The 26,202-nt window shown below is 42.2% G+C and overlaps 1 protein-coding gene across 7 annotated transcripts in view; it reads right to left on the reverse strand.

The window, feature by feature from the left end:
- Positions 1-8,331, reverse strand: part of LOC132823441 (organic cation/carnitine transporter 2-like) — a 332,707-nt gene extending 324,376 nt beyond the window's left edge. For 6 of the 7 annotated variants that reach the window (XM_060837299.1, XM_060837301.1, XM_060837302.1 and 3 more), the window contains exons 1-3: positions 8,142-8,331; positions 7,572-7,631; positions 1,867-2,678 (exon numbers count right to left, since the gene is read on the reverse strand). In XM_060837299.1, the coding sequence (XP_060693282.1) occupies positions 1,867-2,256 (390 nt within the window). In that variant the 5' untranslated portion in view covers positions 2,257-2,678; positions 7,572-7,631; positions 8,142-8,331. Of the gene's footprint in view, positions 1-1,866; positions 2,679-7,006; positions 7,333-7,571; positions 7,632-8,141 lie in introns of those variants that run through there. The other variant, XM_060837300.1, reaches the window with a different exon arrangement.
- Positions 8,332-26,202: the final 17,871 nt, after the last annotated feature.

Genomic DNA, 26,202 nt, shown 5'->3' on the forward strand with positions numbered 1-26,202 from the left:
TGGTCCCCAGCATTACAGATACCAGTCTTCAAACAATTCAATTCACTTCACATGATGTCAAGAAATGATGCATTTACACTTCGCATTGTTACGGAAAGACTGCCAACATTGTCAAAAACCCCTCCCACCTCAGTTATACGTTTTTCCAGTTTCTTCCATCGGGCAGAAGTTACAGAAGTTTAAACGCACATGCCAGCAGATTTAAGAACAGCTTCTTCCCTGCTATTAGATTGATGAATGGACCTCTCTAACTTCAAATAATGTTGACCTTGCTTTGTACACCTTCTGTTCAGTTGTAGCCTTGTGTGCCTCACTCTGTCTAAGCACCCTATGATCTGTATGCCCTTGTTTGCTATGATCTGCCTGTACAAAACAAAACCTTTCACTGTACTTAGGTACCATACATATCCGAGCAATAGTCAAACTCGCGTAAAAGTCAACCCTCAAATTTTGACCAAATAATCTGGAATTTTCCATATATAAAAGTCCCGCTCCAGCTTTCCAGTCTGCCAGTTGTTCCACTCCACTCCCACTCTTCCAATTCGCTGCCTGGTGGGTGCAACGCCGGGTTTTCATTCTTTGGTTTTAGCTTCTTTATTCCTTTAGAGATCAGTTGGGCTTCTGCTAATGATATTGTATGAATTTTGACAGGCATGAATATCAGCCCCTCAAAAGTAATATCCATGTAATGGTTGACCCCATAAATTTAAACTTAAAGTAATGAAAAAATTTGACTATTACTTGAGTATATATGGTATATGTGCCTGCACTTAAATCAAATCCAATCAAATGGAGGCCCTGGGTCCTGCAAAAGCAATAGGCCTGACAACATTCTGACAATTGGACTGAAGACATGTGCTCCAGAACTTGCCTCTCCCCTATCTAAGCTCTTCTAGTAGGGGTTACAACACTGGCATCTCCTAGACAATGTGGAAAATGATGCATGTAAAGCAGAACAAAATCAAACCTAAAAGTCCTGAGTATAACTTGAAAAGGTATCTTCAATCCTAATACTAATGAAGTATCTTACTAAAGAATCAGAATTATAGAATCCCTATGGTGTGGAAACAAACCATTTGGCATTACAAGTCCACATTAACTCACCCTATTGGTCTATATTCACCACTAACTAATGCACCCAACCAACACACCCCTGAGCACTATGGGCAATTTTACCATGGCCGATTCACCTAACCTACAAATTGTGAGAAAACCGCAACACGTGGAAGAAACACAAGCTGGCAAACTTCAAACTCAACACAAGTCACTCAAGGCTGGGATCGAACCCGTGTCCTTCGCGCTGTGAGGCAGTAGTACTAACCACTGACCCAGCCTACCACCCTATACAGAGGGCTCCAGTGTCCTTTTTTATTGCAGCTAGCTTTCCGAAAAAAAATCTATATCCAATTATCTCTTAAAACTACAATACTGATGATCAGCTTCCTTCACAGCTTCTCCCTTAACTCATACCGTACACAACTCTCAAACAGTTTGCTCTGAACTGACTTCTAACAGGCTGTCTCCTAAGTTTGAGGGGGTGACCTTTTCTTGTAGAATATCTGATTGTGTCAAATGAATTAAGTTGGCGATGGAACATTATATAAATTAGGAATTTGTTATCGAACTGGAGAAAGGGTGACGCGGGAATAAAGTTAAAACCAAATTTTCGGTTCAAATTTCCAATGTATAAAGACGGGAAAACATCAAGGTAAAACAATAAAATTAGTCTGTCCCCAAGGCCAGTCAAAATAAAGAATTATGGTCTCTTGGCCATGTTTGGAAACAAAGACAGCTTCTATGGTTTTTGGAAATATTTACCTTCACAAACTACTCCCTGTCTCACACTGTGTCTGCTCCAGCCCTTACCTCGCTGACGATGGTGGAGATGTACTGCTCCTTACTGTACACCCATCCATCCAAACAGGGCTCCTGTCCCACCTCAGAAATATTGACGGAATCCGGGTCAGGGAATATCTCCGAGAGGTTCTTGATCACATCCAACCGGTACCGTCTACATTTGCTGTACTGGAGTTTGTCCTTGTCTTGTTCCAGAGGGATCGTGCGGTTCATCCACGCTTCACTGAGGTTGAGGTTCCCGGGAATGAAACAGCGGTGTTTAGGAATATCCCCGACAAAAACTATAGACAGTCCACCGAAGCCATTGGGAAAGACACTGACGCTCAAAACGAAGAAGGCGAGGATCTGGTAAGGTCCCCATCCTCCGAGAAAAACAGTGATTTCATCGTAATCCCGCATGTTAGTGACAGTGGGAGAACCGGCAGTAACTCTCTTCCGTTAAACTGCAGCAACTTGGCCGTTGGAGGGCAGACACAGGTTTGCAGAACTGCATCATTTCAAAATCTAAATAATTCTAGATCGTTTTAAAGTCGTCCAATGTTTTTCCGGCACTGCCATTGCACTCTTAAAGCCGATTCTTTTGATAACATCTACTTTCTTATTCTTTTCAACTGGAACCACAAAATGAAAATTCTGTTCACAAACATGTAGCAAGACTTCGTTCCATTAAGCGTTGATAACGTCACACACATGCCTTGGATGCATCGACTCTTCTACTGCAGTGGTAAAGTCCATACCTCTGGGCTGGGACACCTGCACCATTAGGTGTCCATAACATATCTGAACAAACGCAGGTAGAATGCCTGTCGCTTGGGCCTTGGCTGCCGAAGATATGCAAACAATCCCGTTATCATATGCTTATGAGCATATATTTATATATAAATATTTCAAATAACATTGGCACGGAGCCCAATAGGACATTTGAGAATAAATGACACAAAACTTGGTCGAACAGGTATATTTTCAGGGGGTGGAATTCCAGTGTTTAAGCCCAAGACAGTTGAAAAGCTGTGGATGTAAATTTACAGATAAGAGTCTCATCAGTGGATATATTGAGGCAGGAGCTGACATGGCTAATGGATAAGGAATAGGTATTTGGTGGGAGTTTACCTCAGGATTAAACGGAATACCAAATGATCTGGCACAGTCTCAAACAGTTGTCAGGAAGAAGGAAGAGTGAGTTTTCTTTTGAGAATGGATGTATGGAATCTCAGATGTCTACGACAAATGGCAACTCAAATCAACCTCACGGATGTAATGTCTTTTGTTTTTCTTGATTAATTGGAAACATTTCTGACACTATTTGATATTTCCGATTTTCTTCCAATTGGGATATTCAATTTGTTTCCAGGTTTCCCTGAATTGACTGTTGAGAGCAAAGTCCTGTTTTGTAAACGTCTTCCAAATGTTTATCCAATCGTGTGTAGACTGAAACACCAGTCTATAAACATCCATCCTCCACCAGATTCAATCACACCTTCCATCAATGGTGGACCCAACATCATTCCTGCACCTCACCATACCAAGACCCGAGACCTCTACCCTTCTGCCAGATTTAACATCGCCCCTGTCCAATCCTCCATGACCAAATCCCACTCAACCCATCACCAAATCCAGCAGCCACCCAGGGCCCTCTATCCCCACAGTGAAGCCAACACCTTACCCTCTGTTGCCAAAGCTGACCCTTTTTCCTGTGCCATCGGACCTGAACATCCCCTGCCAACACACCCTGTGCCTCTTCCAGAGGTGATATTTCCTTCTGTCCTGACCTCATTTAAACAATTCATCTTTATCCTGAAACCAAAACAGAAATTTCTCCTGAAAGTCAGCAGGTCTGGCGGGAAGAAAGCAGAGTTAATGTTTCGAGTCTGATGACTCTTCCTCAGAAGATGAACCTGACCCAATTGCCACCATTTGCTCTGGCAATCTATTTACCTGACACCCTCCACTTCTAGCACCCTTCTTTCTACCCACTTAGCATGCAAACTCACCTGACATTCTACTTACCTGATACCCTTTCCCTACCCACCCACCAGCTTACTGACCTGGCAACTATTCCCAAGCAACCGAGCCCTCTCTTTACTTGGCCTGAATCTCTTATCCACTTGGAGCCTGGAACTTTACCCTCCCAGCAATCTCACATTTACTTACATTTTTCACAGAGCTGTCAAACCTTGAAATTAAATACTCAGTCATATCCTACAGTGGACCAATCTGTCAGAATTATTCAATTTGTGACTAATTTACTGATTATCAGCACTTTATTTGTTTCTGGTTTTAAATTTTATATTCTGTACAAGATACCTTGCAACCATGATCAGAATTTGGTTATTATAATATGATAAGTGCAAAAAATCTTGTTTCAGTACCTTATAGTTTGAACTATTGTTATGAAATTAAATATTTTCCGCACTCATTTTAAATATTAAATATAACTATCTCAATATAAAACGTATTTATTTAATGTTGAAAATGCCACATTTTGAATGATTAGATTACTTACAGTGTGGAAACAGACGCTTCAGCCCGACAAGTCCACACGGACCTGCCGAAGCGCAACCCACCCATTCCCCTACATTTACCCCTTTACCTAACACAACGGTCAATGTAGCATAGCCAATTCACCTGACCTGCACATCTTTGGACTGTGGGAGGAAACCAGAGCACCCGGAGGAAATCCACGCAGACACGGGGAGAATGTGCAAACTCCACACAGACAGTCACCTGAGTCAGGAACTGAACCCGGGTCTCTGGCGCTGTGAGGCAGCAGTGCTAACCACCACCGTGATCTTGAATAGCTTGCTGATGTGTTACAATCTACATTAATTTCTCAAAAAGCCATACATGGATATTTTAATTTAAGAGATATAGATCGTTTCTGTCTTGTTGGAGATGTGAACAGAATTTATATGAAGCTAAAATTGAGGTCAGGTCAAAAACTATACTTGAGAATCATTCAGATATTAATTATGGTATAAATCAAGTGTCATGTTATCATTTATCTCTACCTTGCAGTGATTCAGTGTGGGCTATATCACCCTTCACAAGACATAATGCTTCGTGCTTTCACTGGGCACTAACATTTTTTTATTTTAGCACGTGGATCAAGAGGCTTCCATCATGGGGAAGAAAGGCAGTGGAAAAACACAAGTATTTTCCTTTCCTTTCGAAAAAACCGAAAAACTGCAGAAGAATCCGAGGAAGGGTCACTAGACCTGAAATATTAACTCTGATTTCTCTCCACAGATGCTGCCAGACCTGCTGAGGTTTTCCAGCAATTTCTGTTTTTGTTTTATTTTTCTTTCATTGTTTTTATTCAGTCCACAGTAAATAGCTAGGTCTTCTTGTAACCTCTTTCATGGACAGCCATGTTTCCAGGGGAGACACAGCAGCCTTTAAGGTGCTTCTCCTTTGTGATAAATGAGATGTTAGCGAAGATGAATTCAGATTCTGTAATGAACATGCCATCTTTCAAGATGAGGAATGAATACAACACCTTAAAAGAATTTTGTCAAATTACCTGACTTAAACGTTATTTTCAGTGATTTTGTAATTGCATGCCTGTAATTGATATTTGTGGTAAGATGAGGTCTCTTCTCAGGTGAATGAACTTTGTTAGGTTTTATAAAAATAGCTATGTAGAAAGATGGTAAGAGACGACATCTTTTGGAACCCTACACATCAGGCTCCAGTTCCATGTGATATAACACCACAATGATGGCATTTTACCTGCAGAGTAGAACTCCATTAGAAATGGATTAGTGGTACTGGAAGAGCACAGCACTTCAGGCAGCATTCGAGGAGCAGTAAAATCGACGTTTCGGGCAAAAGCCCTTCATCAGGAATCTGCAGTCATTGTTTTTACCTCCATTAGAAATGCGCCATTAAATAAAGATGCAGACTTCTGGACCAGGATTCATAGGAGATGTTCCTGCGTAGCACTATCATCTGCAGGCTGCTGACAAATTGGTTTATTTGCTCATTAACATTTAAGCCCTTTTTCTTTCAAAACATCATCTTTAATCTGCAAGTGATCTGTCATTAGGAAGGGTTTGTTCTATTTCCTGAGATCATTTTAAACATTAATATTAAACTCATTATTGGTAGTGGAAATGTTTCCTTAGCTAATGGTGTATATTTCCAGAGAAGAAAGATTTTTGTTTCACCATCAATGTATCTCTTTGTTGTGGCAATTGCACAACAATACAGGATATCTTCGTACAGGATGTTTGGAGATTTATTTTCTCTTATATTGATTGTTTTATGTGACCGTAAATAACTGGGTTTTGAAGTCAAAGTCTTGTTGAAACAGGTTCCATTCTTGTCTAACTTTGACCATTGGAGCTTCTTTTGATGCTGAGAGAAAGACCAGTAGGGGTTGCTTTTACAGCACAGAAAAGATAAAACTGACCAAGTGTCTGCAAGTCCCTAAGCATTAGGCCACACTGAGGAGCAAGATGAATTATTCTTTAGGATGTAGAAAGCCTATGGAGGCAGTGACTCTCTGATTTTGCAGATGCCAAGGACAAATTTGAACATGGTGAAGCCATTCTAAATGGCAATAAGCTATTTCAAATATAATGGCACATGCGCATATTCATGGGGTGACATGGTGGCTCAGTGGTTAGCACTGCTGCCTCACAGCACCAGGGTCCCAGGCTCGGTTCCAACCTCAGGTGACTTTCTGTGTGGAGTTTGCATGATCTCTGGGTGTTCTGGTTTCCTCCCACAGTCCAAAGATATGCAGGTCAGGTGAACTGGCCATGCTAAATTGCCCAGAGTGTTAGCTGCATTAGTCAGAGGAAAATGGAATTGGGTGGGTTACTCTTTGGAGGGTTGGTGTGGATTTGGTAGGCCAAAGGACCTGTTTCCATGCTGTAGGGAATCTAATCTAATTATACCAGTCATGGTTAAGGTCAAAAGTATTCAACCATTCTCCATTCATTCTCGAGGCACAGGAGCTATTAACATTGTGGTAAGGGGCAGATACATTTTACCCTTCACTGAAATGGAAAGAAGCTCACAGACACAATATGTGCCATGCATCATTTGATAAGTAGAACTATTAGGATAGCTTTGAATACAGTATTCTACAAACAGTAACCATCAAAGATACTGAGTGTAGCATAATCACGAAATATATACAAACCTCTTGGTTCTCATGACCTTCTACAGTCGTAGTTGGGTCAAGCTCCTGCTATTTGGATCCTTTATTGGTATCAACTTTATCCCGTTCCTTGGCGTACTTTATCTTGGAGGACTTTCTGAGTGCTCTTTTCTTCCCCATCCCTATAACAAGTTCCAATTCATCTTAATATATTATCCACTGTGACTGATTAATTTCTTTGTTGCTTTCCATGTTTTCTGCTGTGGTCTTTCTCCTGTGCTTTTCTAGCTTTTGTGCAGACTTTCCCTCACCATAGTCCACCACCTAGAACCTTCTGAAGAAGGGTCACTGGACTTGAAACATTAACTCTGTTTTCTCTCCACAGTTGCTGCCAGACTTGTTAAGTTTCCCAAGCAATTTCTGTTTTTGTATGTTTGTATGTTTCAGGGGAATGATCTTCCTGCTGCAGTTCTGCTAAATTCATAGGTGTTGGTAGATACTGGAGGAAACATTAGAAGTACTTATTTGAGAAAGACAATATGGCTGGGTTGCTTATGTCAATGATAATTGCACGATGAAGTTAACTGGAATGAATGAAAGACTTAACTGAAATTCCTCGGATTCCTGGACTCTAGTTTGTTGCACTCTCCATTCTCCTTGTTAATACCTTCAAAGTAAATGTTATGATCAGCTGTAATGCAGAGCAAAGGGTATGAGTGTGATGACTGACTGATTGAATACTGAATTGAAGAGTTTTTTGAGGGTAGGGAGTTCACAGAGCCAGTCAGCAATGGGTTAACACATATGTAATAAATAAAACATGCCCGGATATATCTGTCGCAAGTTTCCCTGGCAGGTAGCTGAACAGCTGCAGGTTTCATGACTGCATGCGACTCCACCTCCTGATCCTCCTTTTCATCCTCAGGCATTTAGATTACTGTTGTGAACATTTCTTCTGTTATGCAGTGAAGACTAACAGCAGACAAATTGAGATGTCATTGAGTGTAATCCAAGGCATTTAGAAATAACACTAGCATTTTAAGTTGACATGTAAAGTAATGATTTCAGGCCTATGGAAGGAGTTCTAAGCACAGAAGCCTTTCAACGTAGCTACAAGATAGCTGATAAGAGTTACCCAGCAAATTTAGTATTCAATTACTTTCTACTGCACTCTTACCTTGTAGACTCTGGCATGATTCAGAGAACTTGAATGCTGGCTGTTAAAACTCAAAATGTAGGATGAAAGTGAGACCTAATGACCTCTGTATATATTAAATAACTTCCTGATATCTTCCTAGAAATTTGTTGTTCCTGCCAAACTTGCCAAGATGAGGTTCCCTTTCCAAATCCACTTTCTGGCTCTTGAATCCACCAGCTCCACCCTGGCTACATCCCCTTAAAATTAAATGTTCTGCCTTCAAAAGACTTTTTTAAAAATTGCATACTCATGTAGAATGTTTCTTATCTTCATACACCCATTTCCTCAGTTTCTGTTTAGGAGGAGGCAACCATGAGAAAAATACAATTTTATCAGTAGAGATAGGCCATTTCAATTCATGTGTGTATTATCAACAGTTTGTGCAACGATCCATGTACACATATGTCAGGAGGCTTTTGGCTCCTATACAGATCTTATGTTCGCGTGATAATGGTGACTGAACTAGGTTGATGTCATGAGGAGGCTATGAGCTGCAGAAAACACTGAAAACTCTTTGAAAGGTTGGCATAAAACTAAGCAAAGGTCCCATTTTACATTTGAATGCACTTCATTTACATAATACAGACATAAAACTTTGATGTGGTTCTGTTCGCCGAGCTGGAGGTTTTTGCTGCAAACGTTTCGTTCCCTGGCTAGGGAACATCATCAGTGCTATTGGAGCCTCCTGTGAAGCGCTGCTTTGATGTTTCTTCCGGTATTTATAGTGGTTTGTTCTTGCCGCTTCCGGGTGTCAGTTTCAGCTGTAGTAGTTTGTATGTGGGGTCCAGGTCGATGTGTCTGTTGATGGATGTTCTTGCCGTTTCCGGGTGTCAGTTTCAGCTGTAGTGGTTTGTATATGGGGTCCAGGTCTATGTGTCTGTTAATGGAGTTTGTGGATGAATGCCATGCCTCTAGGAATTCCCTGGCTGTTCTCTGTCTGGCTTGTCCTATGATGGTAGCGTTTTCCCAGTCAAATTCATGTTCCTGGTTGTCAGAGTGTATGGCTACTAGGGATAGCTGGTCGTGTCGTTTTGTGGCTAGCTGATGTTCATGGATGCGGATTGTTAGCTGTCTTCCTGTTTGTCCTATATAGTGTTTTGTGCAGTCCTTGCATGGTATTTTGTAAACTATGTTAGTTTGGCTCGTGCTGGCTATCAACAAGGACGGCATACTTAAACTACTAGACCTGTGCCTCACCACACACTTTACATTCAACAATCAGATATACGAACAAATCAACGGAACACCCATGGGATCACCAATCTCGGGACTCATAGCAGAGGCAGTTATGCAAAGGTTAGAACATACAGCCCTACCACAAATCCAACCCAAACTCTGGATCAGATACGTCGATGACACCTTTGTAATCATCAAAAACACAGAAATAGAAAAAACACACCGAATCATCAACGCCACACTCACAGGAATACGATTCACGAGAGAAGAGGAAAAGGATAGCCAACTCCCATTCCTAGACGTGTTAGTAGAGAGAACACCCAACGGAGAATTCACCACAAGGGTACACAGGAAACCAACACACACAGACCAAGTCCTAAACTATGAAAGTAACCACCCCAACACACACAAACAAAGCTGCATCAGGACACTATTCAAAAGAGCCACAACACACTGCAGTACACCAGAACTGCGAAAAGAGGAAGAGGAATACCTATACAAGGTATTCGCCAAACACGGATACCCACGCAACTTTATCACCAGATGCCTAAGAGATAGACCACGGAACGAGGACATGCCACAACCAAAAGGACTAGCTACACTACCATACGTCAGGAGCGTCTCAGAACTGACAGCCAGACTACTGCGACCCTTAGGACTCATAACAGCACACAAGCCAACTTCCACACTCAGACAACAACTCACTAGAACAAAGGACCCAATAGCCAGCACGAGCCAAACTAACGTAGTTTACAAAATACCATGCAAGGACTGCACAAAACACTATATAGGACAAACAGGAAGACAGCTAACAATCCGCATCCATGAACATCAGCTAGCCACAAAACGACACGACCAGCTATCCCTAGTAGCCATACACTCAGACAACCAGGAACATGAATTTGACTGGGAAAACACTACCATCATAGGACAAGCCAGACAGAGAACAGCCAGGGAATTCCTAGAGGCATGGCATTCATCCACAAACTCCATTAACAGACACATAGACCTGGACCCCATATACAAACCACTACAGCTGAAACTGACACCCGGAAACGGCAAGAACATCCATCAACAGACACATCGACCTGGACCCCACATACAAACTACTACAGCTGAAACTGACACCCGGAAGCGGCAAGAACAAACCACTATAAATACCGGAAGAAACATCAAAGCAGCGCTTCACAGGAGGCTCCAATAGCACTGATGATGTTCCCTAGCCAGGGAACGAAACGTTTGCCGCAAAAACTTCCAGCTCGGCGAACAGAACCACAACAACGGACACCCGAGCTACAAATCTTCAACCAGACTTTATAAAACTTTGAATTTTGAAGGAATTTACAGTGAACTGGATAAACATGACAAGACAAGGCCCATTTGAGATCAGTCATCTTAAAACGTTGTAAATATTGGCAGGTTATTTTTTTCTTTGCATCTTAACTCTTTGCTTCTTGTATTACAACTTATCTTATAACTAACAGAAACTATAGGAGAGATATTTTGCAGTTCCGCTATGCAGAATTATGTAAATTCTCCAGAGGCCAGTAGGGCTACGAGCTGAAACATACATGTCCTATATGTCTTTCTTTGCTAATGGCATTGAGGCACTGTGCGTGAGATATGTAGAATGCAGATGTACACACAAGAAATGGGAGCAGGTGTACGCCATTTCTCGTTGGGAGGCCTAGTGAGATTTGTCACTCTATTTTACCAATCTCATTGCATTAATATCCTAACTCCCCCTTATGTCATCCATCACATTCAATTCTGGCCCCATTTTACAATGCATTGTTACCAGAGCAATATGTCACTCAACGGCTATCTGCTAAAAGACTGGCATCCCTTGCAACCATGCCATCTTTGACAAAACACAATCACTACATAACAGATGAGGAGTTGAAGTTGTGTAGCTCGTACAGGACGCTTGGAAGCTGAACAAATAATGATTCCCCTTTAGCTGGCATTGGCCATTTCTCAGGTTCAAATTCCAAGCACAAGTAGAATGTAGCAAATCTCGTTTGACTTGATTTTGACCTTTAAGCACCTTCAATCTGAATGCATAGCAGACAGGTGTTGCAATGATTGAAAGTTTAATGTTGCTGCACTTTGCAATGAAGAAACCATGAGATAGTTATTTGTAATGTTGTGCAAACATGGATCCCATGCTGTTGGCTGTCAAACTGACACCTGCTCCATTCTCTCTGCTGCTCCAACAATTTTCTAGCAGCCCTTCATCGTGACAGAAAGCAAGTGATAGCTGGCAAAACAGATCTTGCAGGAAACCATGCAGTTAGCCCCACCCCTAAATGCTTACATGTTCTTGGCAACCTTGCACTACCCCAGTGTGGAGAATCACCACATTGAACTTGAAGTACAATGGTCCTCTGCCCCTGAACCCTTGTGGCTGCCTTTCCTGCTACACAATACCCTGCACAGGCCATGATGGCGGTCACAGTCAATAAGCTTGTAGCATACCATGTTCTCTGAAGCTGTTTCAAATCCCAGCCCAGTTCAACTTTCATTTTTCCCCATCATGATCTTTATCCCCTCTATTATAAATGTTTTTGCATTGCCTTGAAACTTCACTCCCCAACCTTGTCTGTCATTTACTCCACCCCCCTCCACCACTGCTCCTATGGAGACCCCATCTTGAAGCCTCTTGAAAGATTATCAGACAGACATCCAGGACTATATTTGACCCAGACTTCTAACCAATTTTAACAAATAGTCCTAAATGTGATTGACCAGATCTGTGTTGTATTTGTAGGTCCCCAACTAATGTGATGTGATTCCCCTGATTCATTGTATTGGCCCGACAGCATTGACTACTGAACATCTTCAGACTGTATTGGGGCACATCCCCAACTGTGAGCCTCTGAAGCAGATGACTATCTGTGTTGAAGCCCCTGACCTGGGTATGGTCTGCACTCCTGACTAACGTTACTGGGACTTCTCACCTGCCAATCCCTCCTCAGTACAGACATTGGCCCTTCCCTCGCCTGTACTGGGGACTATCCCCCACTAGTTTCTGACATGGTCTTTTGATTGAATACATGTGCATTGTATATAGATAGTTGGCATATGCTTTAGGTTTAAATTGACATAAAATCATAGAATCTCTACAGTGTGGAAGTAGGCCATTTTGCCCAACTACTCTACATTGACCCTACAAACAGCATCCAACCCAGACTCACTCTCTTACCCTCTATTTCCCATGGCTAATCCACTTAGCCTGCATATCCATGGACATGGCCAAATCTGGACATCTTTGGACAGTTAGAGGAAGACCACACAGATATGGGGAGAATGGCATAGTCTACACAGATGTTTACCCAAGGCTGGATGAGAATCCCAGGTCCCTGGCACTGTGAGGCAGCAATGTTGACCATTGAGCCACCATGCTACCCCTCTTACTGTGCCATTCATCACTGTGCTGCCCACTCACCAAGACAGCAGTCTGTCTGTGTGTCTGTGCTAAACAGACACTCAAAGTAGCAGCAGTGCTAGTCTTTGGCTCTGCCTGAAATACCAGTATGCTAGTAAGCATTGGCATAGCATGGCATGGATGGTGCAAGCACACAGGTTGGCACAAAATAAGTAAACATTTTGATAGCAAGCAAAATACCCTGGGATATAGCATGTTATATTCTGTGAGCACAAAGTATCTCTGCTGCAACCTTTCAATGCTAGCTACTGATGTGCCCTGTCAGTGCTTTGTGTATGGCCTGCCTGTGCATTACAGCCATACTATGATGATCATGGCGGGTTGACAGATGTTGGATACTAATGTCTGTAGGTGAGGATTAGGCCAGTCTAGGATGTATGGGCAGCGCAGACAAGTTGGACTGAAGGGTTTGTTTCCATGTTGTTTGACTCTATGACTTTATGACTCTGTCTCCTGCCACCATGTCAATTTTCCATCCAATTTGCCAAATTACTCAGCTTCCCATGGGCTCTTATCTTCTTGATCACCTATGAAACCTTGTTAAAAGCATTACTGAAATCCATGTAAATTCCTACAGCTGCACCACCCTTGTCGACAGGCTGAGTCATGTCCTTGAAAAACTCAATCACATCATTTAGAAATGATGTCTCCCTTACAAAGTCATACTGTTTATCTTTGATTAACCCGTGGCTGTCCAAGTGGGGAGATTAATTCTGCCCTCAGAATCTTTTCTGAAAGTTTCTTTACAACTGATGTTAATCTCACTGCCCTATAATTCCCTTGTTTATCCTTACTCTATTGCAAATTGATATCATATTAGCTGTCCTCCAGCCCTCTGGCACTTCTTCAACAACCACAGAGGATTTAAAAATTATCAGGATCTTTGCAATCACCCTTTTTGTTGTGGTTTTGTTCGCCGAGCTGGGAATTTGTGTTGCAAATGTTTCGTCCCCTGTCTAGGTGACATCCTCAGTGCTTGGGAGCCTCCTGTGAAGCGCTTCTGTGATGTTTCCTCTGGCATTTATAGTGGTTTGTCTCTGCCGCTTCCAGTTGTCAGTTCCAGCTGTCCGCTGCAGTGGCCGGTATATTGGGTCCAGGTCGAGGTGTTTGTTGACAGAATTTGTGGATGAGTGCCAGGCCTCTACAGAGAACAGCCAGGGAATTCCTAGAGGCATGGCACTCATCCACAGATTCTGTCAACAAAGACATTGGCCTGGATATGAAAGGAGATCAAGGTGAGGGTGATAGGCCGGAGTGGGGGTGGGCGCGGAGAGGTCAGGAAGAAGATTGCAGGTTAGGAAGGCGGTGCTGAGTTAGAGGGATTCCTAACCTTCCTAACCTGCAATCTTTTTCCTGACCTCTCCGCCCCCACCCCACTCCGGCCTATCACCCTCACCTCGACCTCCTTCCACCTATCGCATTTCCAATGCCCCTCCCCCAAGTCCGTCCTCCCTACCTTTTATCTTAGCCTGCTGGACACACTTTCCTCATTCCTGAAGAAGGGCTCATGCCCGAAACGTCGATTCGCCTGCTCCTTGGATGCTGTCTGACCTGCTGCGTTTTTTCAGCAACACATTTTCAGCTCTGATCTCCAGCATCTGCAGTCCTCACTTTCTCCTCATATGCAATTATAAACAGAACAAAGCAGCACTGCAGATATCTTGTGTCCTTGAGACTTACATTTTGTACAATAAAATTAATTTAAACTACAAAATGATTAATTTTTGTGATCACCTTGTTAGATTTTAAACTCTTGCATTATATTGATAATCTGAAGCATCCTTCAGAGAATGACCCCATTTTAGAAGATTTTTTATGAGGCTGTTACAATGGGTGGAATGTCATGAAAATCTGCACAATGTGGGCTATGGTGAGATGTGCAGCAGAATTGGATAAGGAGTCTATCCCAGCAATGTGGGTCTACCTACAGCATATGGAGCAGTGGTTCAAGAAGGCAGCTCATTCCACCATCTCAAGGGCAACTAGGGATGGTCAATAAATAGGATTCAGCTAGCAATGCTCATGTCTCACGTGTGAATTTTTTAAAAAATCATCTTGCTTCAGCTTTTGTGTTTTACACAACTGAAATGGAAACCCTCTTGCCAATCAATGACAATATGTGAATCAACAGGGACTGATGTAGATTACGTGACTTGTAAATGCTGGAACACCTCCAATGTTATGAAATTCATCAAACGTACTCAGTGTCACAAATGGGTGGGTGGTGATGAGGAGGTGGTAGAGTCTAGACAAGACATTGCAGCATGACTGCGATTAAGTAATTTAGTCTTTGGGACTACGCACTGGAAGCTCTAGGCAAAGGTGTAGTACTATTCTGCAGGAGAGAACAGGACTTGCAAGGAATAGAAGTATGGTAAAGAATAGTTGTATAATGTGGGAGAGAGGTCTGTCCATGGTGACTAGCACCCTGGCTTCAGGCGGGGTGGAGGAAGAGCCAGTGAATTGCAATAGCAGGCATGGTTCCTTAATATATTGTTATGGACAAGGTCAGACCACTCAAAACATTCATAAGCAGGCAGCCCAGACCGTAACCTTGCTATTCGTTTCGGTAAGTGTACAGTGAAAATTACCCAGAGTAAGTTAGCTAGGTTGACTATCAGGTTTTAAAACAGACAAAACATTATTCACAAAGTTACAGAATGAAACACAAAGAACAGAATGTAGAATACCCACAGAACACACTCTATCCAAACTAGACTGAATTATGCTGTTCCAAAAATACACAACAGTCCCAATAAACAAACCCCTTAAACACAGTAAAAATGAAACACAGGCTAACAGGTCAAAGTTGGAAGGACAGAAGGAGAGAGAGATTAGCAGCTTGTTTCCACACAGCCCACTGCTGAACTGACTCAAACAAGACTTCAGCTGTTAGCACTGACCACTGACCTTTCATTCTACAGGTTACTTCGAAAACATGAAAGCTGTGGCCTAAAGTCTCATCTGTTTACATATGAACAACTTATCGAAAAGACAGAGAGGTGGGCAGAGGGGGTGCGGTTGCCTTGTTAGTTAAGAACAAAATTAAATCAATGGTATTGAATGACATAGCGTCGGATGATGTGGAGTCTGTATGGGTGGAATTGAGGAACCACAAAGGCAAAAAAACCATAATTGGAGTTGTGTATAGACCTCCTAACAGTGGTCAGGACCAGGGACGCAACATGTACCGGGAAATAGAGAAGGCATGTCAGAAAGACAAGGTCACATTGATCATGGGAGACTTCAATATGCAGGTGGACTGGGTAAATAATGTTGCTAGTGGATCCAAAGAAAGGGAATTCATGGAATGCTTACAGGATGGCTTTTTGGAACAGCTTGTCATGGAGCCCACAAGGGAGCAGGCTATCCTGGACCTAGTGCTTTGCAATGAACCAGACTCTATAAAAGATCTTACAGTAAGGGAACCCTTAGGAAGTAGCGATCATAATATGGTAGCGTTCAGTCTGGAGTTTGAAAGAGAGAAGGCAAAATCGGATGTAATGGTGTTACAGTTAAATAAAGGTAATTATGAGGGCATGAGAGAGGAACTGACAAAAATAGACTGGAAGCAGAGGCTAACCGGGAAGACAGTAGAGCAAAAATGGCAGGAGTTTGTAGGTATAATTGAGGATACTGCACAGAGGTTCATCCCCAAGAAAAGAAAGATTATCCGGGGAGGGATTAGACAACCATGGCTGTCAAAGGAAGTCAGGAAATGTATTAAAGAAAAAGAGAGATCCTATAAAGTGGCTAAGAATAGTGGGAAATCAGAAGATTGGGAAGGATACAAAAGCAAACAGAGAATAACAAAGAGTGTAATAAGAAATGAGAGGATCAAATATGAAGGGAGGCTAGGCAGTAATATTAGAAATGACAGTAAAAGTTTCTTTCAGTACATAAGAAACAAACGACAGGCAAAAGTAGACATTGGGCCACTTCAAACTGATGCAGGAAGCCTAGTGATGGGAGATAAGGAAATAGCAGGAGAACTTAACAAGTACTTTGCATCAGTTTTCACAGTGGAAGACAGGAGTAATATCCCAAAAATTAAAGGGAGTCACGGGGCTGAGTTGAGTATGGTTGCCATTACAAAAGAGATAGTGCTAGAAAAGTTAAAAAGTCTTAAAATTGATAAATCTCCTGGCCCCGATGGGATACACCCTAGAGTTCTGAGAGAGGTGGCTGAGGAAATAGCAGAGGCATTGGTTGAGATCTTTCAAGAGTCACTGGAGTCAGGAAAGGTCCCAGATGATTGGAAGATGGCTGTTGTAACCCCCTTGTACTAGAAAGGATCAAGACAAAAGTTGGAAAATTATAGGCCAATCAGCTTAACCTCGGTTGTTGGTAAAATTCTAGAATCCATCATTAAGGATGAGGTTTCTAAATTCTTGGAAGAGCAGAGTCTGATTAGAACAAGTCAACATGGATTTAGTAAGGGGAGGTCATGCCTGACAAACCTGTTGGAATTCTTTGAAGAGGTAACAAGTAGGTTAGACCAGGGAAACCCAGTGGATGTGGTCTATCTAGACTTTCAAAAGGCCTTTGATAAGGTGCCACACGGGAGGCTGCTGAGCAAGGTGAGGGCCCATGGTGTTCGAGATGAGCTGCTGGCATGACTTAAGGATTGGCTGTCTGACAGAAGGCAGAGAGTTGGGATAAAAGGTTCTTTTTCAGAATGGCAGCCGGTGACGAGCGGTGTCCCGCAGGGTTCAGTGTTGTGGCCATAGCTATTCCCATTATATATTAATGATTTGGATGAGGGGACTGGGGGCATTCCAGCGAAGTTTGCCGATGATACGAAGTTAGGTGGACAGGCAGGTAGTACTGAGGAAGTGGGGAAGCTACAGAAGGATCTAGACAGGTTGGGAGAGTGGTCCAGGAAATGGCTGATGGAATTTAACGTGAGCAAGTGCGAGGTCTTGCACTTTGGCAAAAAGAATAAAAGCATAGACTACTTTCTAAATGGTGAGAAAATTAGTAAAGCCAAAGCACAAAGGGATCTGGGAGTGCTAGTCGAGGATTCTCTAAAGGTAAACATGCAGGTTGAGTCCGTGATTAAGAAAGCGAATGCAATGTTGTCTCTTATCTCAAGAGGGTTGGAATATAAAAGCAGAGATGTGCTACTGAGACTTTATAAAGCTCTGGTTAGGCCCCATTTGGAGTACTGTGTCCAGTTTTGGTCCCCACACCTCAGGAAGGACATACTGGCACTGGAACTTGTCCAGCGGAGATTCACATGGATGATCCCTGGAATGGCAGGTCTAACATATGAGGAACGGCTGAGGATGCTGGGATTGTATTCGTTGGAGTTTAGAAGATTGAGGGGAGACTTAATAGAGACGTACAAGATAATACATGGCTTGGAAAGGGTGGAAGCTAGGAAATTGTTTCCGTTAGGCGAGGAGACTAGGACCCGTGGACACAGCCTTAGAATTAGAGGGGGTCAATTCAGAACAGAAATGTGGAGACATTTCTTCAGCCAGAGAGTGGTGGGCCTGTGGAATTCATTGCCACGGAGTGCAGTGGAGGCCGGGACGCTAAATGTCTTCAAGGCCGAGATTGATAGATTCTTGTTGTCTCGAGGAATTAAGGGCTACGGGGAGAACGCTGGTAAGTGGAGTTGAAATGCCCATCAGCCATGATTGAATGGCGGAGTGGACTCGATGGACTGAATGGCCTTACTTCCACTCCTATGTCTTATGGTCTTATGGTCTTAAAAGGCCTCCCAATACCCTTTGATATCTGTACCAACCCAGCCAATTCGGAACCCAGGCTGTTTTGTGACCCCTCTGATAAATACCACGGACACAATATCATTGAGAAAAGGAACTGCTTTTAGAAAAAAGGACCAGCTTTGTGACAATATCAAGGACTGAAGGTGAACAATGGTAGGTATCGGCCCGTATAGAAATACCTTTGGTGATTTGAAGGTGTGTGAAGCATGTGGGATGAAAGAACAGGTTACTGCAAAAAGAATGTGAATGTTTGAGGGTTAACTAGCGCATTCAGGCTGAGACTGGAAATTACTGAAAGAGATGTGCTTGTTGTTGCCTTCCATGGAACTGGAAGTCAAAAGCTTGCAATGGGAACAAAAATAGCTGTGACTACATTTGAAGTGGGCAGGGTAAGTGACTTGACCTGTGAAGGCAGGAGCTGCACTGAATATGAAAGATAGGGCTTTGAAAGAGAAGCAATGTGGTTCCAGGCCTACAAAAGATAGAACACACATGCACGCAGAATGCCTTCTCCCTGGCTGTCCTACAGCATTGGCTCTCTCTATATGTTGCATCTCGCTGACACAGACACTGCTAGACAATGCTTTGAGAGCTACACCTTGTGTAGAGAGCAAACAAACATTTGGGTTATTGAATAAAGAGTGACAATGATGTCACCATGACCTAGTCATGTGTATGCATTGTTCTTCTGCTTCCAGATGGTGTAGTATGTTCTGAACAAATTGATCCATAGAGCCTCATCTGAGTCCATGAAGTGCAGTTCGATGGAGTGATAACATATTTATTGTTCACACAGAGAGACTCCCAACCACATATAAGTTAACAATGGGAACATTAATGCATAAACAGAGAGTAGTATACAAGCCATGTTCACTTATTCCACCAATGCATCCTCAATAGGTTTCTTCTTTCTGTCCCACCTACAATATCTTGGTTCAACTCCTTGCTTCTGTAGCTGGGGATGGAAGGAGTCAGCTTGAGTGGTGAGCCTGTAGGCCCTGAGGGTTTGGTCTAGGAGCTGTCCTCAGGGATACGTCTATCTGGATTGGATAGACATGACAAGGGTCTTCTTGCCAGAGGCAGGATGATCTTCCTCGGCTTGAGGGCACCAAGTAGGGTGAAGCTGATGGATCCAGAAACCACTGCAATGTCCTGATTGGAAAGAATAGAAGGGCCTGTTTATGTGTGATTGCACATTTGACTGGGTGCCTCCTGGCTTTGCCATGTTTCCTTGTGAGGATGGGGCACTTGTTTTGACATCAAGGTTCCATACTCCCCACCACCTTCAGTCCTGAGGACCAATGGCTGGGGAAATGTATTGCACTTGTGTGCACATTTTCAGTAGTTTTGGAGTGTGGACACATTAGTTGTATGACTTACTGCACCATTGCAGTTTCTGGGCACTGAGGGCCACTGAATGCCACACTCCTTTCTGTCACTTCTTCCCCTATGCATTTGAATGAAGTCATTGGTTGCTGATGCCACCGGGACAGCTCAATTGCCGGGTCTCCAGCAGTTTTCTGAGTGCTAGCAGCCTGGTTCAGTAGTGGGGCTGTCACTCCAAGATGCTGACCAGATTATGTATCCACACTCTATGTCCATATCTTTGTCTACAGTTTCCCATGAGGTGTCAACTTCAAGCTGGTTAGTGGGTGCAGGAGGCAGCTATGGTAATGCTTCCTCTGAGGCCTCTGTACTCACATCCCTCAGAGATCCAGGGGGCTCCTCCTGGAGGTGCTGGCTGCTTCTCACAGAAGTTTTGGAGAGGCTGGTGGAATTTGCAAATCAAAGGAGAGAGAAGACATCATGGCCAGTGTTAGCAGTGGTACGGTAAGATTCAGACTCTCAGCAGAGTCAATGGGAGTGGCATTCAGAGTGGTACTTCCCCATGTGGCAAGACGTGTAGTTTGGCATTCTGCAGGAGCGATCCTGGTCTTTTCCTGCTTGGGCCAAGGTTCTCTCCTCACAGGGTTTGAGGACGCAGATGTTGCATACCCTTATGCGCGTACAGGCTCTTCCTACACTTCTGTGGGCTGTCTTTCTATGTACTGCTAAAAATCAGGGGAATGAGGGAAGATTACATTTGATGGCATAGCTGTCAGTAGTGGTGCATGTGGGGGAAAAGGTGGTGAGATGTACCAAAGGCATGAAGAGGCTGAAAAAAAGAGTGTTGGGAGTTGAGGGGAGAGTGGGTGAAAGAAGATGTTGCAAGCAATAGGAAGAATGTTTGAGTCTGAGTCTTTGTGGGAAGTGGGTACCACAGCATTGATATACAGTGTTGGAGAGGAGTACGGCACTTATCAGGGCAGAACAGAAGATCACTGACCTTTTTTTTACATTATTGATCATTCCTTATAGCCTGGAGACAGTACTGACCCGGATGACTACCTTAGACCGGGCTGGCTGGCTCTCATGGCACAACCTGCTCTGCAAACCTCATGCACTCCTGGTGATTTCTGCCAACAAGGAACAGCTCGAAGCATATGACCACCAAGTTATAAGAAATGTCCAAAGCTTGCACCTGGTTCAGTTAGCATCTCCTTTGGGTGGATATGCTGACACCAATCTTTTTTGTTTACTGGTCTATGGGCTTACAATTATTAAGTGGTGAATTATTAACCACTACCAATTCTTCGACAGGGGAGACATGTACTTGAGTAACAAGAAAGATTTTACCATCTACTCACCAAAATAACTTTATGTTAGGGTTACAACTGGTCAATTACATTGCGCTTGATAGGAGACATTGGTATTTCCTCAGAGATACCAGGCTAACCTAAGTAATATAAAACATGGAACAGCAGGTGCTGGAGATCTGAAACAAAAATAGAAACTGTTGGTCAAACTCATCATTTCGGATACAGAGTCACCAGACACAAAACGCTAACTCTGCTTTTTGTTTCCCTCAAACACTGCAAGATGTGCTGAGTTTTACCAGCAATTTCTGTTTTAACTTAAGTAATATGTCTATGAACAGCAATGGCAAGACTAATAGACTACAACAACAGACTAAGACAGATTAGCACCTCTCAGAGACTGTGACCAAAATTATCTTCGGTCAAACTACTCAAAAGCTTCAGGGTTAACCCTTCCAAGTCAACTGTCTGATACAACATGACTTAGACTCTATGCTTACAAGAAAAGACTATGGCCAGATTGTCAAGACCCAACTGGGGATAGAGATGGGGAAGGGGGTTGGCTGGAACTGGGATAATTCAGAACAGGAGCTGGGGCTGGGATTATTTGAAGTAAATGTTTTCCAGTGATGGCCAATTATTCCTTTTTTTTATCAGGTGGACTAACAGCTGAGTCTTCCAGTTCTTATCCAAGAAATACAATACAACGTTATTCCAGAAGGAAACATGATGCGACACTCAGGGCAATCAGTTCAACTACAGCATGATCCCAGGATTTCAGGGTGATTGAGAAACCTGGGTTTTCAGCTATTTGTTTCAATTAACGCCCCAATGGAAAGCCATTAATCAATGATAATTGAACCTTCTGAACATCAGAGAGCTCCTCACCCCTTGCCTCAGGCACGCCCTCCCCCCTCACAGAGGTTCTCTGCTTGGAGGCAGATTCCTATTGGTCAGTATGAGAGCCACCAGATCCTCTTCCCAAACCTGGAATGACAAAGTTGCAAGGATTTGATCATGTCTGAGGAGGAGCTTTCCCTCCACTCTATTGTTGTAACCCTAACCTGAACTCTACATTATCCTCCTAATTGTTGCAATATTGGATTTCACAATATTATCTGTCATACTATGGTCGATGCCACAGATATCGGTCAATAAAAATATTGTTTAGTTTAGTTTCCGTTGGCATGTTACGAGCTGGTTGAACTTGGCACTGGGATTGTCATTGTGGCAAATGACAGCTGATGCAGAGTTGATGAGACTGAATCTTTTCAATGAGCTGATAATAAAGTTAACCAATAGTTACATAATACAAACTATTACCCTTTGACCATTCACTGGTTAAAATTTAACCTGTTATTCAGCTGAGTATGTTAAACTGATTAATGATGAGCATTGAGTAAATGCGTTGAGGTGAAAGCAGAGAAAATGCTTATTTATAAATGTTCTCAACAAGATATAATTAACAAGGAATGTGAAGGATTAGAAGTAAGAGAAATAAGAAATGCCAAAAGAGAGAGCACAGTAAAACGGGCAGTAGGATAAACTGGGACAAAAGTAGGTTCAATAAGGAAAATGTTTGCTAAGAGAACATGAAGGCCTCACAATCACTTCCCAGAGTGAATGATATTTCTCTATCAAAACATTATATTAACTTGAAAATCTCAATAAAGTCTTCTTTTAACCTTTTAATTATTCAAATCCCATTCTAACTGAAGTCCCTGATCCCTGGTAACATCTTTGTAATTCTCCTCTGCACACTTCTGAATACCTTCACATCTTTCCACAATGCAGTGTCCAGAATTGTCCACGATACTCAGGCACTGGCTTGAAGAGGAATTCATGTCTTTTTACCTTTTGTTCTCACAATTTCCAATACTTCCTAGTATTATACAATTTACAAACTTCAAAATTGTCTCTTCCACACCAAGATCTAAACCGTTAATATATATGTATATGAGGAAAAGCAAGAGTCCCAATACTGACCTTGGGGGAACTTGACTGAAAACCTTCCTTCAGCCTGAAAAATACACATTAGCCATTACTCTGTTATCTATCCCTGAGCCAACTTCATCCCTTTTATTCCATGACCTATAACTTTTCTTCATCTGGTTATGGGGTTTTTGGAATTCCATGTACGCCACATTAACAGCAGTCCTTCAGTTCTCATCATTTCCTCCTAAAAAAATTCCAGGAAATTAGTTAGACATAATTTTATTTTAACAAATCCATGCTGACTCTTCTGAAATATTCCTTCTTTTCCATGTGATTATAATTTTATTCATCCTTATTGTTTCAGGATGTTCCCTCACCGCCAGTGATAAGCTGAATGATGTAGAGCTGCCAGGCCTAAGTTCCATGCCTTTTCTGAACAAGGGTATAGTGTTTGCAATTCTCCTGTTTGTCACCACTACCCTTGAATCTATGGAAGACTGAAAAATTATGGCCAGTGCCCATACAATTTCCACACTCACTTCCTTCACACTCCTGACTTGTGCCAGGACAGGCTTTGGGGAGTCAGCAGGTGAGTTACTCAGCAAAGACGTCCTAATATCTGATCAACTCTTGTAGCCAGAGTTGATTCATATGGTTGATCCTATCAATTTCTAGTTAATGGTAACTCCCTGAATGTTGATACTAGTGGATTCAGTGTTGTTATTGCCATTGAACATGAAGAAGTAATGATTAAATCCTCTGTTGTTGGAGATGATGATTGCTTGGCATTTTTGTGTCATGAATGTTACGTGCCATGTAGTTTTGCCCATGTCTTACTATATTCAGACATGAGTTGAAAAGTGTGACACTGGAAAAGAAATTCCTGATGAAGGGCTTTTGCCCGAAACATCGATTTTTCTGCACCTCGGATGCTGCCTGAACTGCTGTGTTTTTCCAGCACCACTCTAATCTAGAAACTGGAAAAGGACAGCAGGTCAGGCAGCATCCAAGGAGCAGGAGATGCCTGATCAGGATCAGGAATTCCTGATGAAAGGCTTATGCCCGAAATGTCAATTCTCCTGTTCCTGCTTTTCCAGTGCAACACTTTTCAACTTTGATCTCCAGCATCTGCAGTCCGTACTTTTATGTGCTACTTGATAGCACAGTTGATAACACCTTCAATCATTTTACTGAAGACCAAGTTTAGACTGATGGCAGTAATTGGCTAGATTGGATTTGTCCTGCTTTTTATGTCCAGGACATGTCTAGGCAATTTTTCACATTGTTGGGTCAATGTCAGCATTGTAACTGTACTGGAAGAGCTTGACTACAAGACAGTGTTCACATACTTTGCCTGACTGCATTAGTTGTCCATGCTTTGCCACTGTAAAGGAGGTACTGAGAACACATGTCTGGCACACACTGTTGCTTTGTGTTTTTCGTTAGTTTGCTGTTAGATCCCATTCACCTTCTCAGCATTGAAATGGCAGCCTTGAACTTTGGCAATTCTGATACTAAATACTGCATCAATGGACAGGTTTTTGGAAATTGTTAATCTATGGATGTAAAGCTGTTATCAACCTCAAGAATGAAGTTGTCAATTTTGTTGGAAGGCGAGGACTATGGACTGAATATCACTGTCAGGTGCAAACACCTTGCATGCCTGAAACAAACAATTATAAGCTGTTCCAAATGAACCTTAGCTTAACAGTGCACTATGAACAATAGAGGAAAACTCACAAACTTGGACTTTAGACACTTTGTGTGCAGACTTTCCAAGTTGGACAGTTTGCTATTAGATTTGGCATGAGGACAAAACCTGTCATTTGAATTGCTGGAAGACTTCACTAGCGGCAAATAGAAGGGATTATCCTGATATTATTACATTGTTCTGGGTTTCACCATAAGAAAGGCTGATGAGCAAACCCTACTGAGAAATTAGAAAAGAGAAAGACACTCTTGAAATGAATTGATTGAGAGGCTCCAATGATAATTGTATGATCATAGTTAAGATTTTCCTCTCCTAAATAAATTGTAAATACTTTTTCAAATGTTTTCAACAATAATTTTTCCTGTCTCATGGATGAGTAGTAGAGGTAAATTGAATTAATTCTGTACTCTGCTGCCCTAACAGAGGCTGTTTTAAATTATTTTTCCCTCTCTCAAAATAGCTTTTCCCAACACTATGTGTGCAGTCCAATTTAAAAATAATTCACAGCAAAGTGCCAAAAGTAAATGGGATTTATTCCTGCAATGCAATAATGCAAAAGAGACTTGTTTGCAACTGTTTTGTGCATGTATATCCAAGAAAGAAAAAGAAAGGTAAAGAAACAAGCTTAAAATTACTTAGATCAAAAATATTAGAATTAGTTCAGGTGAATTAAGAGTTCGATAAGTCAATATCTAGTGGAGGTTGTTTCAGGTGGACAGAAGTCTACTTCCAGAAAAAGAGTAGAATTGACTGCTGATGAAAATGTAGTAATTTTAAGCTGGGACTGGTTCATTTTTTAGACAGAAACAGATTGATCTTGAAAAATCAAACCTTTGTGTAAATTCAGCCACAGGCATGAGCTAGAATAGCTTCTGGTGTTCCAAGCAGACTGATGAAAGAAGTGAAATTTGAATGATTATAGGTGATTCAAATAAGCCTGCAAATTCAGATGTCCAGCTTAGTCACTCAGCTAATGTTCTGTCTCAGCTTTGATGAGCCAACCAAAACCTATTGTGATTTGTGGCAGGCAATTGTGAAGTAATCAGCACCAAGTCAAGCAGTGATGATGGCCTTTGATGGTCTTCTTTTTCCAGAATACACTCAGGTAGACATCTTATCTACTATACCTTTGTGCTGGTATCCTAAAATGCAAGGACCGTGACTTGCTTGTGAGAATCATGTAGTATTTTGTCCTCTGATTGATGCTGGTCAGAACATGTTATCAGTTGAGCACAGTGTCTATCTTTAACAAATCGGATTTCCACAAAATACTGTTGTTTCGTAAAAGAAATCTAGAATGACCCAATGCCTGCCCTTTTGGCATTACAACAGATAAATGCAACTAAAGTGCAGTCTAATTGGCAAGGTTCAATGGCCGAACAACATTATTTGAGCA

This window comes from Hemiscyllium ocellatum, chromosome 16 (genome assembly GCF_020745735.1).
Source record: "Hemiscyllium ocellatum isolate sHemOce1 chromosome 16, sHemOce1.pat.X.cur, whole genome shotgun sequence".
Taxonomy (NCBI): domain Eukaryota; kingdom Metazoa; phylum Chordata; class Chondrichthyes; order Orectolobiformes; family Hemiscylliidae; genus Hemiscyllium; species Hemiscyllium ocellatum.